At 61.2% G+C, this 17,879-nt stretch overlaps 2 protein-coding genes and 1 long non-coding RNA gene across 6 annotated transcripts in view; 1 reads left to right on the top strand and 2 right to left on the bottom strand.

Moving 5' to 3' along the window:
• XAB2 (XPA binding protein 2) overlaps window positions 1-12,783 on the bottom strand; it is a 38,178-nt gene extending 25,395 nt beyond the window's left edge. Inside the window, exons 1-8 of one of the 4 annotated variants that reach the window (XM_074530160.1) lie at window positions 12,526-12,783; window positions 9,911-10,059; window positions 8,679-8,802; window positions 6,789-6,986; window positions 4,248-4,382; window positions 3,266-3,304; window positions 2,698-2,823; window positions 1,362-1,506 (exon numbers count right to left, since the gene is read on the bottom strand). In XM_074530160.1, coding sequence (XP_074386261.1) covers window positions 1,362-1,506; window positions 2,698-2,823; window positions 3,266-3,304; window positions 4,248-4,382; window positions 6,789-6,986; window positions 8,679-8,802; window positions 9,911-10,059; window positions 12,526-12,738 — 1,129 coding nt within the window. In that variant the 5' untranslated portion in view covers window positions 12,739-12,783. Of the gene's footprint in view, window positions 1-1,361; window positions 1,507-2,697; window positions 2,824-3,032; window positions 3,072-3,143; window positions 3,183-3,265; window positions 3,305-4,247; window positions 4,383-6,788; window positions 6,987-8,392; window positions 8,430-8,678; window positions 8,803-9,910; window positions 10,060-12,525 lie in introns of those variants that run through there. The other 3 variants (XM_074530162.1, XM_074530161.1, XM_074530163.1) reach the window with 3 other exon arrangements.
• A 76-nt stretch (window positions 12,784-12,859) lies between these two features.
• Window positions 12,860-16,515, top strand: PET100 (PET100 cytochrome c oxidase chaperone). Its single transcript, XM_074530164.1, has 4 exons — window positions 12,860-12,987; window positions 13,530-13,616; window positions 14,175-14,207; window positions 15,432-16,515. The coding sequence occupies exons 1-4, from the start codon at window positions 12,901-12,903 to the stop codon at window positions 15,489-15,491; spliced, it is 267 nt and encodes an 88-aa protein (XP_074386265.1). The 5' UTR covers window positions 12,860-12,900; the 3' UTR covers window positions 15,492-16,515.
• On the bottom strand, window positions 15,688-17,348 carry LOC141725997 (uncharacterized). The gene is made up of 2 exons (XR_012577509.1): window positions 16,506-17,348; window positions 15,688-16,420 (listed from the first exon to the last, which is right to left on the bottom strand). It is a non-coding gene; the product is annotated as an uncharacterized LOC141725997 (long non-coding RNA).
• Between the last annotated feature and the right edge of the window lie 531 nt (window positions 17,349-17,879).

The raw sequence follows: 17,879 nt of genomic DNA, 5'->3' as shown, positions 1-17,879 counted from the left end.
CCATTTTTGGGTTTCCCTGCCCGTTTTTGGGGTCCCTCTCACCGTCACAGACCTGGCCCAGCTGTCCCTGCCCATTTTTGGGGTGCTTTCCCCATTTTTGGAGTTTCTCCCCCATTTTTGGGGAGCTTTCCCCGTTTTTGGAGTTTCTCCCCCATTTTTGGGGAGCTTTCCCCATTTTTGGGGTTTCTCCCCCATTTTTGGGGAGCTTTCCCCATTTTTGGGGTTCTCTGCCCGATTTTTGTGATGTTTTCCCCATTTTTGGGATTCTCTGCCCGTTTTTGGGGTCCCTCTCACCGTCACAGCCCTGGCCCAGCTGTCCCTGCCCATTTTTGGGGTGCTTTCCCCATTTTTGGGGTTTCTCCCCCATTTTTGGGGTCCCTTTCTCACCGTCCTGGCCCTGCCCCAGCTGTGCCTGCGTATTTTGGGTTTCCCTGCCCATTTTTGGGGTGCTTTCCCCCGTTTTTGGGGTCCCTCTCACCATCCAGCCCCTGCCCCAGCTGTCTCTGCCATTTTGGGGGTTTCTGCCCCATTTTTGGGGTGCCTTTCCCAATTTTTGGGGTCCCTTTCACTGTCCTGACCCTGTCCCAGCTCTCTCTGCCATTTTTGGGGTTTCTCCCCCATTTTTGGGTTTCCCTGCCCGTTTTTGGGGTCCCTCTCACCGTCACGGCCCTGGCCCAGCTGTCCCTGCCCATTTTTGGGGTGCTTTCCCCATTTTTGGGGTTCCCCGCCCGTTTTGGGGGTTTCTCCCCCATTTTTGGGGTTCTCTGCCCGATTTTTGTGGTGCTGTCCCCATTTTTGGGGTTTCTCCCCCATTTTTGGGGTTCTCTGCCCGTTTTTGGGGTTCCTTTCTCACCGTCCTGGCCCTGCCCCAGCTGTGCCTGCCCATTTTTTGGGGTTCCTCCCCCATTTTTGGGGTTCCCTACCCGTTTTTGGGGTCCCTCTCACCGTCACGGCCCTGGCCCAGCTGTCCCTGCCCATTTTTGGGGTGCTTTCCCCATTTTTGGAGTTTCTCCCCCATTTTTGGGGAGCTTTCCCCGTTTTTGGAGTTTCTCCCCCATTTTTGGGGTTTCTCCCCCATTTTTGGGGAGCTTTCCCCATTTTTGGGGTTCTCTGCCCGATTTTTGTGATGTTTTCCCCATTTTTGGGGTTCTCTGCCCGTTTTTGGGGTCCCTCTCACCGTCACAGCCCTGGCCCAGCTGTCCCTGCCCATTTTTGGGGTGCTTTCCCCATTTTTGGGGTTTCTCCCCCATTTTTGGGGTCCCTTTCTCACCGTCCTGGCCCTGCCCCAGCTGTGCCTGCGTATTTTGGGTTTCCCTGCCCATTTTTGGGGTGCTTTCCCCCGTTTTTGGGGTCCCTCTCACCGTCCTGGCCCTGCCCCAGCTGTGCCTGCGTGTCCAGCAGGGCGGCGATCACGCTCTCCTCGAAGCGCGCGTAGCTGTCGAACACCTGCGTGAAATCGCGCACCGTCATCACCGTCTGCACGGCCTCCTCGTACACGTCCCGGGCCTGGAACGGGATAAAAACGGGATAAAATGGGGTTAACAGGGTCAGCACCGTCTGCACGGCCTCCTCGTACACATCCCGGGCCTGGAACGGGATAAAATGGGGTTAAAATGGGGTTAACGGGGTCAGCACCGTCTGCACGGCCTCCTCGTACACGTCCCGGGCCTGGAACGGGATAAAAACGGGATAAAAACGGGGTAAATATTGGGGTTAAAGGGTTAATGGGGTCAGCACCGTCTGCACAGATTTGTCACAAATATCCCGGGCCTGGAACGGGATAAAAACGGGGTAAATATTGGGATTGGGGTCTGGACGGCCTCCTCGTACACATCCCAGGCCTGGAACGGGATAAACCGGGATAAACCAGGATAAACCGGGATAAACCAGGATAAACCGGGATAAACTGGGATAAACCGGGATAAACCGGGATAAACCAGGATAAACCAGGATGAACCAGGAAAAATCAGGATAAACTGGGATAAGCCGGGATAAACCGGGATAAACCAGGATAAACCAGGATAAATTGGGATAAATGGGGATAAACCGGGATAAACCGGGATAAACCGGGATAAACTGGGATAAACCAGGATAAATCGGGATAAACCGGAATGAACCAGGATAAATTGGGATAAATGGGGTAAACTGGGATAAACCGGGATAAACCAGGATAAACCGGGATAAACTGGGATAAACTGGGATAAAACAGGATAAACTGGGATAAACCGGGATGTCAGTCTGTCCTATGGCTGTCAGTCTGTCCAGGTGTGTCAGTCTGTCCCAGGTGTGTCAGTCTGTCCCATGGCTGTCAGTCTGTCCAGCTGTGTCAGTCCCAGCTGTGTCAGTCTGTCCAGGTGTGTCACTCCCCCCCCCGCCAAGTGTCCCCCCCAAGTGTGTCCCCCCCAAGTGTGTCCCCCCACCCAGGTGTGTCCCCAAGTCTGTCCAGGTGTGTCAGTCCCAGGTGTGTCAGTCTGTCCCAGGTGTCCCCAGGTGTCCCCAGGTGTGTCAGTCCCAGGTGTGTCACTCCCCCCAGGTGTGTCAGTCTGTCCCAGGTGTGCCCCCAGGTGTGTCCCCCCCTGCCAGGTGTCCCCCCCAGGTGTGTCCCCACCTTCTCCAGGTGCCCGCAGCGCACGTAGCAGTCGGCCAGCGCCCCCCAGGTGTGTCACTCCCCCCAGGTGTCCCCCCCAGGTGTGTCACCTTCTCCAGGTGCCCGCAGCGCACGTAGCAGTCGGCCAGCGCCCCCCAGAGCCGGCCCCGCTGGTCGGTGAAGCGCGTGAGCCCCCCCCGGATGATGCCCCCGGCGTCCAGCGAGCGCACGCGGTCAGGGTGCTGGGACAGCAGCTCGCATAGCTCCTGCCATAACTGAGAAAAATGGGGTTAGAAACACCAAAACTGCCCCAAATCCACCCAAAAACTGCCCCAAATCCAGCCCGGGGTGCTGGGACAGCAGCTCACACAGCTCCTGCCATAACTGAGAAAACATCGGGTTAAAACCCCTACATCTATCCTAAAACTGCCCCAAATCCAGCCCGGGGGTGCTGGGACAGCAGCTCACACAGCTCCTGCCAGAGCTGAGAGAGAAACAGGGTCAGAGATCCTAAATCCATCCTAAATCCACCCAAAAACTGACCCAAAACTGCCCCGGGGTGCTGGGAGAGCAGCTCACACAGCTCCTGCCAGAGCTTAGAGAGAAACAGGGTTAGAGATCCTAAATCCATCCTAAAACTACCCCAAATCCATCCCAAAACTGCACCAAAACTGCCCCGGGGTGCTGGGACAGCAGCTCACAGAGTTCCTGCCATAACTGACAGAGAAACAGGGTTAGAGATCCTAAATCCATCCTAAATCCACCCAAAAACTGCCCCAAATCCAGCCTAAATACTCCCCAAATCCACCCCGGGGTGCTGGGACAGCAGCTCACACAGCTCCTGCCATAGGTGTCCCCTGGTGTCCCCCAGATGCTCTCAGCTGTCCCCAGGTGTGCCCAGGTGCCCTGTGCCACCCCCCAGCTGTACCCAAGGTGCCCCCACCTGTCCCCAGGTACCCCCAGCTGCCCCCCAGGTGTGCCCAGGTACCCCCAGATGCCCCCCTAGGTACCCTGTGCCCCCGCAACTGTCCCCCAGGTGCCCCCCCAGGTGTTCTCAGGGGCCCCCCAGGTGTGCCCAGGTACCCTCAGGTGTGCCCAGATGCCCCCAGGTACATCCCAAGTACCCCCAGGTGCCTCCCAGGTGTGCCCAGGTACACCCCCAGTACCCCCAGCTGTCGCCCAGGTGTGCCCAGGTACCCCCAGGAGCCTCCCAGGTGTGCCCAGGTACCCCCAGATGTCCCCCCAGGTACCCCCAGGTGTCCCCATGTACCCAGGTGCTCTCCCCGGGTAGTCCAGGTGCCCCCCCAGGTGCCCCCAGGTTCCCCCCAGCTGTACCCAAGGTAGTCCCAGGTGTGCCCCAGGTGCCCCTCAGGTACCCTCAGCTGTCCCCAGGTACCCCAGATACCCTCCCCAGGTGCGCCCAGGTGTGCCCAGGTACCCCCTGTGCCCCGCAGGTACCTCCAGGTGTTCCCCAGGTACTCTGTGCCCTCCCCAGGTGCGCCCAGGTACCCCCCCCAGTACCCCCAGCTGTCCCCCAGGTGCCCCTGGGCGCTCCCCAGGTGTGCCCAGGTGCCCCCAGGTACCCCCTGTGCCCTCCCCAGGTGCACCCAGATACCCTCATGTACCCCCAGGTGCCCCCCCAGGTGCCCCAGGTGCCCACCTGGTAGTTGGACTTGCCCTGGCGGGACACGAAGCGCTCGTCGTTCACCAGCCGGGCCAGAACCTGCGCGGCCTCGTCCAGGCGGCCCACGGAGCGCAGGTACGACACGTACTGCTCTGCCTCCTCGGGGCACAGCTGGGGACAGAGGGGACACCTGTGTGTCACCTGTGTGTCACCTGTGTGTCACCTGTGTCACCTGAACCCAACCTGAGTCACCTGTGTGTCACCTGTGTCACCTGAACCCCACCTGTGTCACCTGAGCCCCCACGGAGCGCAGGTACGACACGTACTGCTCTGCCTCCTCTGGGCATAACTGGGGACAGAGGGGACACCTGTGTCACCTGTGTGTCACCTGAGTGCCACCTGTGTCACCTGAACCCAACCTGTGCCACCTGGGCCCCCACGGAGCGCAGGTACGACACGTACTGCTCTGCTTCCTCTGGGCATAACTGGGGACAGCAATGTCACTTGAGTGTCACCTGTGTGTCACCTGAGTGCCACCTGTGTCACCTGAGCCCCCACGGAGCGCAGGTACGACACGTACTGCTCTGCCTCCTCGGGGCACAGCTGGGGACAGCAATGTCACCTGTGTGTCACCTGAGACCAACCTGTGTCACCTGTGTGTCACCTGAACCCCATCTGTGTCATCTGTGTGTCACCTGTGTCACCTGAACCCCACCTGAGCCCCCACGGAGCGCAGGTACGACACGTACTGCTCTGCCGCCTCGGGGCACAGCTGGGGACAGCAATGTCACCTGTGTGTCACCTGTGTGTCACCTGGGTCACCTGAACCCAACCTGAGTCACCTGATTGTCACCTGTGTCACCTGAACCCTATCTGTGTCACCTGAGCCCCCACGGAGCGCAGGTACGACACGTACTGCTCTGCTTCCTCTGGGCATAACTGGGGACAGCAATGTCACTTGAGTGTCACCTGTGTGTCACCTGAGTGCCACCTGTGTCACCTAAGCCCCCACGGAGCGCAGCTACGACACGTACTGCTCTGCCTCCTCTGGGCATAACTGGGGACAGAGGGGACATCTGTGTCACCTGAGTGTCACCTGTGTGTCACCTGTGTGACCTGAACCCAACCTGTGTCACCTGAGCCCAACCTGTGTCACCTGTGTCACCTGAGCCCCCACGGAGCGCAGCTACGACACGTACTGCTCTGCCTCCTCTGGGCATAACTGGGGACAATGGGGACATCTGTGTCACCTGAGTGACACCTGTGTGTCACCTGAGCCCAACCTGTGCCACCTGTGTCACCTGAGCCCCCACGTCCTGCTCTGCCTCCTCTGGCACAGCTGGGGACAGCAGTGTCACCTGAGTGCCACCTGAACCTCTCGGTGTTACCGGCACACCCAGGTGCCCGGCCAGCACACCAAGGGGACGCTGTCACTCGTGTCCCTGTCCCCAGGTGTCCCCATGTGTGTCACCAGGTGTGTCCCCATGCTCCCAGGTGTGCCCAGGTGTGCCCAGGTGTGCCATACCTTGAGGAACCTCCTGAAGACACGCACAGCAGTCTCGGGCAGCGGGTGGGTATGTGTGTGTGTGCCCAGGTGAGTGCCCATGCCCTCAGCTGTACCCAGGTGTGCCCAGGTGAGTGCCCAGGTGAGTGCCCAGGTGTGCCGTACCTTGAGGAACCTCCTGAAGACGCGCACGGCGGTCTCGGGCAGGGGGGGTGTGTGTGTGCCCAGGCGTACCCAGGTGAGTGCCCAAGTGTGTGCACCCAGGTGAGTGCCCAGGTGAGTGCCCAGGTGTACCCACGTGAGTGCCCATGCCCCAGGTGTGCCGTACCTTGAGGAAGCGCCTGAAGACGCACACGGCAGTCTCAGGCAGCGGGTGGGTATGGGTGTACGTGCCCAGGTGAGTGCCAAGGTGTACCCAGGTGAGTGCCCAGGTGAGTGCCCAGGTGTGTGTACCCAGGTGAGTACCTAGGTGTGCCCAGGTGTGCCGTACCTTGAGGAACCTCCTGAAGACGCGCACGGCAGTCTCGGGCAGGGGGTGGGAGGGGGTGGGTATGGGTGTGTGTGCCCAGCTGTACCCAGGTGAGTACCCAGGTGTGCCCAGGTGAGTGCTCAGCTGTACCCAGGTGAGTGCCCAGGTGTGCCCTACCTTGAGGAAGCGCCTGAAGACGCGCACGGCGGTCTCGGGCAGGGGGTGTGTGTGTGGGTGTGAATGCCCAGGTGTGTGTACCCAGGTGAGTGCCCAGGTGAGTGCCCAGGTGTGCTGTACCTTGAGGAACCGCCTGAAGACGCGCACAGCAGTCTCGGGCAGGGGGTGGGTGTGGGTGTGTGTGCCCAGCTGTACCCAGGTGTGCCCAGGTGAGTGCCCAGGTGTGTGTGTGTGTGTGTGTGTATACCCAGGTGTGCCCAGGTGAGTGCCCATGCCCCAGGTGCCCCCAGGTGTGCCCAGGTGAGTGCCCAGGTGTGCCGTACCTTGAGGAACCTCCTGAAGACGCGCACAGCGGTCTCGGGCAGGGGGTGGGTATGGGTGTGTGTGCCCAGGTGAGTGTGCCCAGCTGTACCCAGGTGTGCCGTACCTTGAGGAAGCGCCTGAACACGCGCACAGCGGTCTCGGGCAGGGGGTGGCGCCGCACGAAGCTCAGGTAGGGCGGCCAGAGGCGCCGGTGCTGCGTGATGGGCAGTGCCCGCAGCGCCCGGTCAAACGTCCGGCGCGTCCGCGTGATCCGGCCCTGCTCGGCCAGGAACTGGCAGTAATCCAGCCAGATCCGCGGCATCTGGGGACACAGGGGACATTAATGGGGACACTGGGGACATTAATGGGGACATTAATGGGGACAGTGGGGACATTAATGGGGACACTGGGCGGCATTGGGGACAGGAACTGGCAGTAATCCAGCCAGATCCGCGGCATCTGGGGACACCATTGGGGACATTAGTGGGGACATCACTGGGGACATTGGGGACACTGGGGGACATTGGGACAGGAACTGGCAGTAATCCAACCAGATCCACGGCATCTGGGGACACAGGGGACAGCAATGGGGACATTGGGGACATCAGGGACAGCCAGGGGACAGCTAAGGGGACATTGGGGACACAGTGACCTGGCCCTGCTTGGCCAGGAACTGGCAGTAATCCAGCCAGATCTGGAGCATCTGGGGACACCAATGGGGACAGCAATGGGGACACTGGGGACACCAGCAGACAGCCAGGGGACATCAGGGACATTGGGGACACTGGGGACAGGAACTGGCAGTAACCCAGCCAGACCCGTGGCATCTGGGGACACAGGGGACAATGCAGACACTGGGGCACACAGGGGGACACTGGGGACACTGGGGGACATTGGGGACAATGGAGACACCGGGGGACATTGGGGACACTGGGGGACGTTGGGGGACATTGGGGACACTGGGGGACATTGGGGACACACTGGACCGCAGTGACCCTGCCCTGCTCAGCTGGGATCCGGTGTCCAGGAGGGGCTGGAGCCACCCCAGGGTGGCAGTGCCCTCCCCGTGTCCCCAGAGCCCGTGTCACCTGTGCCCCATGTCCCCTGTGCCCTGTGTCCCCAAAGCCCGTGTCACCTGTGCCCCATGTCCCCTAACCCCATGTCACCTATGCCCTGTGTCCCCTGTGCCCCGTGTCCCCAAAGCCCGTGTCACCTGTGCCCCATGTCCCCTGTGCCCCATGTCCCCTGTGCCCTGTGTCCCCAAACCCTGTGTCACCTGTGCACCCTCTGTGCTTGTCCCCCCCACGTCCCCTGTGCCCCCTCTGTGTCCCCATCACCTGTCCCATGTCCCCATGTCCTGTGTCCCCACTGCCCCACCCACGTCCCCACTGCCCCTCTGTGTCCCCATCACCGGTGTGCCTCGTGTCCCCATGTCCCACTCGTGTCCCCTCTGTGTCCCCATCACCTCCCTGCCCTGTGTCCCTCTCGTGTCCCCACGTCCCCTCTGTGTCCCCATGTCCCATTCCTGTCCCCCATGTCTCCTCTACATCCCTGTCACCTCCCTGCCCCATGTCCCCATGTCCCCTCTGTGTCCCCATCTCCTGTGTCCCCATGTCCTCAAGTGTCCCACCAGGTGTCCCCACATCCCCAGGTATCCCCTCATGTCCCCATGTCCCCAGGTGTGTCCCCATGTCCCCAGGTGTGTCCCCATGTCCCCATGTGTCTCACCTTGTGCATGAACACCAGCGCTCTCTCGTGCACAGCACTGGCCCCTCACACCCCCAGGTGTCCCCAGGTGTGTCCCCATGTCCCCAGGTGTGTCCCCAGGTGTGTCCCCGTGTCCCCAGGTGTGTCCCCGTGTCCCCCCGGGTGTCCCCATGTCCCCCCAGGTGCCTCACCTTGTGCATGAACACCAGCGCTCTCTCGTGCACAGCGTTGGCCCCTCACACCCCCAGGTGTTCCCAGGTGTGTCCCCAGGTGTCCCCATGTCCCCAGGTGTCCCCAGGTGTCTCACCTTGTGCATGAACACCAGCGCCCTCTCGTGCACAGCGTTGGCCTCCTCGAAGGCGGGGTCAGAGGGACAGCGACCTTTGACCTGAGCCCGGCGCTGCCGCAGGTACTGATACCACAGCTTGTAACTGCAATGGGGACACACCTGGCATCAGTGTCACCTGTCATTAGTGTCACCTGTGTCACTGACACACCTGGCATCAGTGTCACTGACACCCCTGACAGCCCTGACACACCTGCCGCAGGTACTGGTACCACAGCTTGTAACTGCAATGGGGACACACCTGGCATCAGTGTCACCTGTCATGAGTGTCACCTGTGTCACTGACACACCTGTCACACCTGCCATCAGTGTCACTGACACCCCTGACACACCTGCCGCAGGTACTGCTACCACAGCTTGTAACTGGAATGGGGACACACCTGGCATCAGTGTCACCTGTCACACCTGTGACACCTGTCATCAGTGTCACCTGTGTCACCGTCACACCTGTCACACCTATAGCCCTGCTGCAGGTACTGGTACCACAGCTTGTAACTGCAATGGGGACACGCCTGGCATCAGTGTCACCTGTGTCACTGACACACCTGTCACACGCTGTCACACCTGTCACATCTGCCACACCTGTCACACACTGTCACCTGTCACACCTGTCACACCCATCACAACTGTCACCTGTCACACCTGTCACACACTGTCACACCTGTCACACACTGTCACCTGTCACCAGGGTCACCTGGCACCCCTGGCTCCTCAGTCACACCTGCCCCAAGTGTTCCCACAGGTGCTCCCAAATGGCCCCAGAGCATTCCAGGTGCCCCCCAGGTGTATCCCAGGTGTGCCCAGATCCCCCCAGGTGTGCCCAGATCCCCCCAGGTGTGTTCAGGTGCCCCCAGGTGTGCCCAGGTGCCCCCAGGTGTGTTCAGGTGCCCCCAGGTGTGCCCATGCCCCCCCAGGTGCCCCAGGTGTGCCCAGGTGCCCGTACCTTCTGGGCAGCTCCCTCAGGGCTCTCAGGTGTGCCCAGGTGCCCCCAGGTGCCCCCAGGTGTGCCCGTACCTGCCGGGCAGCTCCCTCAGGGCTCTCAGGTGTGCCCAGGTGTATCCCATGCCCCCAGGTGTGCCCCAGGTGCCCCAGGTGTGCCCGTACCTGCCGGGCAGCTCCCTCAGGGCTCTCAGGTGTGCCCAGGTGTATCCCATGCCCCCAGGTGCCCCCAGGTGCCCCAGATGTGCCCGTACCTGCCGGGCAGCTCCCTCAGGGCTCTCTCGTAGATCTGGTTGAGGCGGGGGCGGGGCCCGCGCTGCCGGGCCTGCGCGTAACGGAGCCAGCCCCGCACCGAGAACGGGTTCCGGAGCAGCTCCTCCTCGTGCTGCACCTCCTCCTCCTCCTGCATGGGGACAATTGGGGACATTGAGGGGACATTGGGGACACACACACAGGGACAGCTCCTCCTCGTGCTGCATGGGGGACACTGGGGACAGTCACGGACATTGGGGACATTGAGGGGACACACACAGGGACAGCTCTTCCTCGTGCTGCACCTCCTCTTCCTCCTAAGGGGGGACACTGGGGACAGTCAGGGGACATTGGGGACATTGAGGGGACATTTGGGTCACTGGGGACATTGAGGGGACAGCTCCTCCTCGTGCTGCACCTCCTCTTCCTCCTGCATGGGGACAATGAGGGGACATTGGGGACAGTCAGGGACGTTGGGGACACTGGGGACACACACAGGGACAGCTCTGCCTCATGTTAGACCTCCTCTTCCTCCTCAGGGGACAACTGGGGACAGTCAGGGGACATTGGGGACATTGAGGGGACATTTAGGTCATTGGGGACATTGAGGGGACAGCTCCTCCTCGTGCTGCACCTCCTCTTCCTCCTGGAGGGACACTGGGGACATTGAGACACAGGGGACACTCAGGGGACACACACAGGGACAGCTCTGCCTCGCGCTGGATCTCCTTTCCTTTCTGGGGACACATTGGGGACATTGAAGGGACACTGAGGGGACATTGTGGACACTCAGGGACAGGGACAGCTCCTCCTTCCCCTCCTGGAGGGACACACGGACGGGGGACAGGGGGACACAGACACAGGGGACAGGGGACAAGGAAAAGAGGGACAGAGGGGACAAGGACAGGTGACAATGGACACACAGCACAGGGCACTTCCTGCTGGGCTCAGGGGACAGCAGGGACAGCAGGGACAGCCAGGGGACACAGAGGGGGACAAAGGGACCGGGATGGCGGGAAGGGATGGGACAGAAGCCAGCGGTGACAGAGGGAGAGGGGACAGGGACAGGGATGGGGACAGGGACGGGGACAGAAAGAGAGGGGACAGGGATGGGGACAAAGATACAGAGGGGATAGGGGACAGGGAGGGGACAGGGACACAGAGGGGACAGGGATGGGGACAAGGGCACAGAGGGGACAGGGACAGGGAGGGGACAGGGATGGGGATGGGGACAAGAAGGGGAGAGGGATGGAGACAAAGACACAGAGGGGACAAGGACAGGGAGGGGACAAGGACGCAGAGGGGACAGGGAGGGGACAGGGACAAGGAGCGAGGCACAGAGCACCAGCAGGAGGTGACAGAGCCTGGGGTGACATGAACAGGGTGACACAGGGACACGGGGACAGGGGATAGGGACATGAGACAGGGGGACAGAGACACAGGGGACATGGGACAGGTGATAATGGACACACAGCACAGGGCACTTCCTGCTGGGCTCAGGGGACAGCAGGGACAGCAGGGACAGCCAGGGGACAGCCAGGGGACACAGAGGGGGACAAAGGGACCGGGATGAGGGGAAGGGATGGGACAGAAGCCAGCGGTGACAGAGGGAGAGAGGACAGGGACAGGGATGGGGACAGGGACAGAAAGAGAGGGGACAGGGATGGGGACAAAGACACAGAGGGGACAAGGACAGGGAGGGGACAAGGACAGGGAGGGGACAGGGAAGGGACAAGGACACAGAGGGGACAGGAACGGGACAGGGACAAGGAGCGAGGCACAGAGTGCCAGCAGGAGGTGACAGAGCCTGGGGTGACAGGGACAGGGTGACACAGGGACAGGGCTGGGGACACGAGAGGGGACAGGGGGGACACAGATGTGGGAAACGCTGGGGACAAAGGGCCTGGAGAGAGACACGGGGACAGGGACAAAGAGGGGACAAAGACACTGAGGGGACAGGGACATGAAGGTGACAAGGACAGAGAGGGGACAGTGACAGGGATGGGGACAGGGACATGAAGGGGACAGGGACACAGAGGGAGGCACAGGACATCAGCAGGAGGGGACAGGGACAGGGTGGCACAGGGACATGGGGACATGAGAGGGGACAGGGACACAGAAATGTGGTTGGGGGAAGAGATGGGGACAGGGACACCAGAGGGCACAAGGATGGGCCAGGAAGTGACAAAAGGTGACAGGAGGGGACAGGGGCTGACAAGAGGTGACAGGAGGTGACAGAAGAGGACAGGAAGGGACAGGAGGGGGAAAAAGGTGACAGGAGAGGACAGGGGGTGGCAGGAAGGGAAAAGGGGGTGGCAGGAGGTGACAGAGCTGGACAGGAGGGGACAGAAGGGGACAGAGGGTGACAAAACGTGACAGGAATGGACAAGAGGTGACAACGGGGGACAGGAGATGATGGGGGGTACAGGGGGGGGAAAAGGGATCAGGAGGCGACAGGAGGTGACAGAGAGTGACAAGAGGGGACAGGAATGGACAGCTGGGGACAGGAGGTGACAAAATGTGACAGGAAGGGACACCGGGTGACAGGAATGGACAAGAGCTGACAATGGGGACAGGAGGTGACAGGAGGTGACACGAGGCCCAGCCCCGCACTCACAAAGCACAGTTCGGGCCGCTCCGGGCCCGGCCCCGCTCCGGGATCCGTCACCGCGGCGGGCCCCGCTTCCCCCGCCGGCCCCGCTCCCTCCATGGCTCCCGGTTCCTCCATGGCTCCCGGCTGCTGCTGCTCCGGGCCCGGCCCCGCTCCCGCTCCCGTTCCCGTTCCCGGCGGCTCCTCCCGCGCCGCCATCGCCGCCTCAGCCGCCGCCATTTCCCCGCGCTGCTCCCTCACTTCCGGCGCGCCGCACGCACTTCCGGCGCTTCCACTTCCGTGCTTCCCGCGCTCGCGTCTCATTGGTCCATCGCTCTTTCGCTCCGCCCCCACAGCGGCGCGCTCAGCCAATAGAGTGTGGCGGTCCTGGAGGTGCGGCCAATGGGGATTGGCGGTGTTGCGGAGCTGCGGAGGCGGAAGCGTGAGGGGCCTGGAGGAGCCATGGGGGTGAAGCTGGAGATCCTGAGGGTGCGAGGGGCGGGAACGGGATAACGGGAACTGGAATGGGATAACGGGAACGGATAATGGGAATGGGGATGGGACTGGGAATGGGAATGGGAATGGGGGTGGGAAATGGGGAATGGGAATGGGAATGGGAATGGGGAATGGGGATGGGAATGGGAACGGGAATGGGGTTGGGAATGGGGAATGGGAATGGGAATGGGAATAGGGAATGGGAATGGGGACAGGGATGGGGATGGGGAATGGGGAATTGGGAATGGGAATTGGAATGGGGATGGGGATGGGAATGGGGGGTAAGAGTAATGGGCGGGGCAGGAACGGGGGACATTGGTGACGCACAGGAGGTGACGTAGGTGATTCCCAGGTGACACACTGATGACACTCAGGTGACACAGGCGAGGTGACACTGATGCCCCTGTCCCAGGTGTGTCTATGTGTTTTTCCCCATGGCCGTGTTCTGGGTCTGGGGGCTGACACAGGTGACACACAGGTGACAGGGTAGGTGACACCCAGGTGACACCCAGGTGACACAGGTGTCCCTGTCCCAGATGTTCCTGTACCTGACCTTCCCCGTTGCCGTGTTCTGGGTCTCCAACCAGGCCGAGCTCTTCCAGCGTCACGTGATCGACCGCAAGGTGGGCGGGGACATCTGGGGACACCTGGGACATCTGGGGTCACTGCAGGGACACACCTGGGACACCCTGGGGACACCCCTGGGACACCTGGGGATGGCTGGGGACACCTGGGACACTGCAGGGACACCTGGGACACCCTGGGGACACCTGGGGATGCTGCAGGGACACCCCTGGGGAGGACCTGGGGACAACTGGGCACACCCCTGGGACAGCTGGGGACACCTAGGGACACCTTGGGGACACCTGGGATGGCTGGGGACACATGGGGGACACCTGGGATCACACCTAGGGACACCCTGGGGACACTGCAGGGACATGTGGGCACAGCCCTGGGACACCTGGGGGTAGCTGGGGACACCTGAGGACATCTGGGGACACTCCTGGGGACATCCTGGGGACAGCTGGGGACACGGTGGGTACATATGGGACACTGCAGAGACAGCTGGGGACACACCTGGGGACAGCTGGGACACCCTGGGGGACACCTGGGGACATTGGGGACATGTGGCACCCTCGGTGTCCCCGCTGTCCCCCTCCCCTGACGCGCTCTCTTTGCAGAGGGAGATTTTCCCACCGGACACCCCGGAACGGGTGAGACCCCGATGTCCCCCAATGTGTCCCCAACGTCCCCAGCTGTCCCCAATGTGTCCTCAATCTGTCCCCACTGTGTCCCCAACTGTCCTCCAATGTCCTCTCGTGTCCCTGCTGTGCCCTGACCCTGTCCCCATCCCTGTCGTTGTCCCCATCTCTGTGGCTTACCCTGTCCCCTCACCCTGTCCCTGTGTCACTGTCACTGTGTCCCTGTCCCCATGTCCCTGTCCCCTCACTGTCCCTGTCCCCTCACTGTCACTGTCCCTTGTCCCTGTGTCCCTGTTCCCTGTCCCTGTCTCTGTGTCACTGTCACTGTTCCTGTGTCCCTATTCCCTCACTGTGTCCCTGTCCCCTGTCCCCTCAGTGTCCTTGTCCCTGTGTCCCTGTCCCTGTGTCACTGTCCCTGTCCCCTGACTGTCACTGTCTCTGTGTTCCTGTGTCACTGTCCTTGTGTCACTGTGTCACTGTCCCTGTATCACTATCCCTGTGTCCCTGTCCCTGTGTCACTGTCACTGTTCCCTGTCCCTGTTTCCTCAGTGTCCCTGTGCCCTCACCGTCCCTGTGTCCCTGTGTCCCTGTCCCTGTGTCCCTGTCTCTGTGTCCCTGTCTCTGTGTCACTGTCACTGTTCCTGTGTCACTGTCCCTGTGTCCCTGTTCCCTGTCCCTGTGTTCCTGTCTCTGTGTCACTGTCACTGTTCCTGTGTCCCTGTTCCCTGTGTCCCTGTGTCACTGTCACTGTCCCTGTGTCCCTGTTCCCTGTCCCTGTGTTCCTGTCTCTGTGTCACTGTGTCCCTGTCCCTGTCACTGTTCCTGTGTCACTGCCCCTGTCCCTGTGTCCCTGTCCCTGTGTCCCTGTTCCCTGTGTCACTGTCACTGTCCCTGTGTCCCTGTTCCCTGTCCCTGTGTCACTGTCCCTGTGTCACTGTCCCTGTCCCTGTGTCACTGTCATTGTCCCTGTCACTGTCCCTGTGTCACTGTCCCTGTCCCCTGTTCCCTGTCCCTGTGTCCCTGTCTCTGTGTCCCTGTCCCTGTGTCACTGTCCCTGTGTCCTGTCTCTGTGTCACTGTCCCTGTGTCACTGTCTGTGTCACTGTCGCTGTCCCTGTGTCCCTGTCCCTGTGTCACTGTCCCTGTGTCCTTGTCCCTGTTCCCTGTCCCTGTGTCCCTGTCTCTGTGTCCCTGTGTCCCTGTCACTGTCCCTGTGTCACTGTCCGTGTCCCCTCAGCGCCAGGCCATGGCTGAGCTGAAGCAGCGGCTGCGGGAGAGGAAGGGGACCCAGGCCTGAGGGGACAGCGGGGACAACGGTGACACCGTGGGGACACTGCAGTGACACCGTGGGGACACATGGCCACCGTGGGGACCCAGGCCTGAGGGGACAGCGGGGACACCGTGGGACACAGCAGGGACACAGAGCCACCTGGGGACATGGCAGTGACAACCGTGGGACACAGCAGGGACAGCAGGGACACGGTGACACCGTGGGGACACTGCAGTGACACCGTTGGACACACGGCCATCGTGGGACACAGCAGTGACACCAAGGGACACGGCCACCGTGGGACATGGCAGTGACAGCAGTTGATGGCATCGCTGTGCCCCTGTTGGTGACAGGGGACAGTGGCACTGTCCCGGTGCCATCGCTGTGGCCGCGTTGGTGACAAAGGGGACAGCGACAACAGCTGGTGGCATTGATGGCATTGCTGTGACAGCGTTGGTGACAGGGGAGAGCAGCTGGTGTCACACAGTGTGACCATGTTGGTGACAGTGACAGCAGCCAGTGTCACACCCTGTGGCTGAGTTGGTGACAAAGGGGACGAGTGACAACGGCCTATGGCATCAATGGCATTGCTGTGACAGTGTTGGTGACAGTGACAACAGTCCATATTATGTGCTGTGACCCTGTTGGTGACAGGGGACGTGTGGCAGTGTCCTGGTGCCATCACCGTGACCGTGTTGGTGACAAAGGGGACGAATGACAACGGCCTATGGTATCGATGGCATTGCTGTGACAGTGTTGGTGACAAAAGGGACAGTGACAACAGCTGGTGTCACTGTGGTGTTGGTGGCAGAAGGGACAACAGCCGGTGTCACACACTGTGAGGGTGTTGGTGACAAAAGGGACGTGTCCCAGCAGCTGATGGCATCGATGGCATCACTGTGACAGCGTTGGTGACAGAGGGGACAGCGACAGCAGCCAGTGTCACACACTGTGACCTGTTGGTGACAGTGACAGCAGCCAGTGTCACACACTGTGACAGTGTTGGTGACAGTGACAGCAGCCAGTGTCACACACTGTGACCCTGTTGGTGACGGTGACAACAGTCAATATCACATGCTGTGACCCTGTTGGTGACAGGGGGACGTGTGGCAGTGTCCTGGTGCCATCACTGTGACCGTGTTGGTGACAGAGGGGACAGTGACGGCAACACCTGATGGCATTGATGGCATTGCTGTGACAGCGTTGGTGACAGAGGGGACAATGACAACAGCTGCTGTCACATGCTGTGCCTGTGGTAGTGACAGAAGGGACGTGGGACAGCAGCTGATGGCATTGCTGTGACAGGGTTGGTGACAGAGGGGACAACAGCCAGTGTCACTCGCTGTGACCGTCTCGGTGACAGAGGGGACAGTGGCACCACCTGATGCCACACACTGTGGCAGTGTTGGTGACAAAGGGGATGTGTGACAACAGCCGCTGTCACTCTCTGTGGCTGTGTTGGTGACAATGACAACAAGCACCGTCACCCATTGTGGCTGCGTTGGTGACAACAGGGACAGTGACAGCACCCGCTGTCACTCACTGTGGCCTTGTTGGTGACAAGAGACAGTGACACCAATTGATGGCACCACTGTGACAGTGTTGGTGACAAAGGGCACAATGACAACAACCGGTGTCACTTGCTGTGTCCGTGTTGGTGACAGTGTTGGTGACAGTGTTGGTGACAGTGCTGGTGACAGTGTTGGTGACAGGTGACAATGCCAGCACCCACTGTCCCTCGCTGTCCCCCTGATGCCACCCGTGGGTGATGCCCATGTGGGTGGCACAGGGGACACGTGTCCTGCCTGATGCCACTATGGCCACGTGGCCACGCCCGTGTCCCTGTGCTGCTGGGGACACGTGTGTGACACATGTGACAACATGTGTGTGTGACAATGTGTGTGTGACATGTGTGACACATGTGACTGTGTGTGACGCGTGTGTGACACACGTGACAGCTGTGACAACGTGCGTGTGACACATCAGGGACACGTTTGGGGACACGTGCCACCCCCGGCTGTCCCCACCCCAATAAACGGCGCTGGCACTGCCCGCAGGGTGGCACCAGGGTGGCATCGAGGTGTCCCCAGGGTGGCACTGCCGCCCCTTGGTGCCACCCGTGCCCCTCGGTGTCCCCCGGTGCCACCCCCGCGGGCGTCCTGTGTCCCTCAATGTCACCGGAGTGCTGTGGGTGTTCCTTGGTGCCACCCCTGGTGCCATCCCCTGCCTGGTGCCACCCTCGGTGCCACCCCCAATTCCCCCATTGCCACCCTCGGTGCCACCCCCAGTGTCACCCCCAGAGGTGTCGGTGCCACCTCCCTGACCAGTGCCACCCTTGGTGTCACCCCCCTGACCAGTGCCACCCCCAATGCCACCCCCAGTGTCACCCCCAGAGGTGTCGGTGCCACCCTCCTA

The sequence above is a fragment of the Zonotrichia albicollis genome, chromosome 32 (assembly GCF_047830755.1).
Source record: "Zonotrichia albicollis isolate bZonAlb1 chromosome 32, bZonAlb1.hap1, whole genome shotgun sequence".
Classification (NCBI taxonomy): domain Eukaryota; kingdom Metazoa; phylum Chordata; class Aves; order Passeriformes; family Passerellidae; genus Zonotrichia; species Zonotrichia albicollis.
The sequence above is the reverse complement of the archived record's forward strand: the minus strand, read 5'-3'. Positions and strand labels throughout refer to the sequence as shown.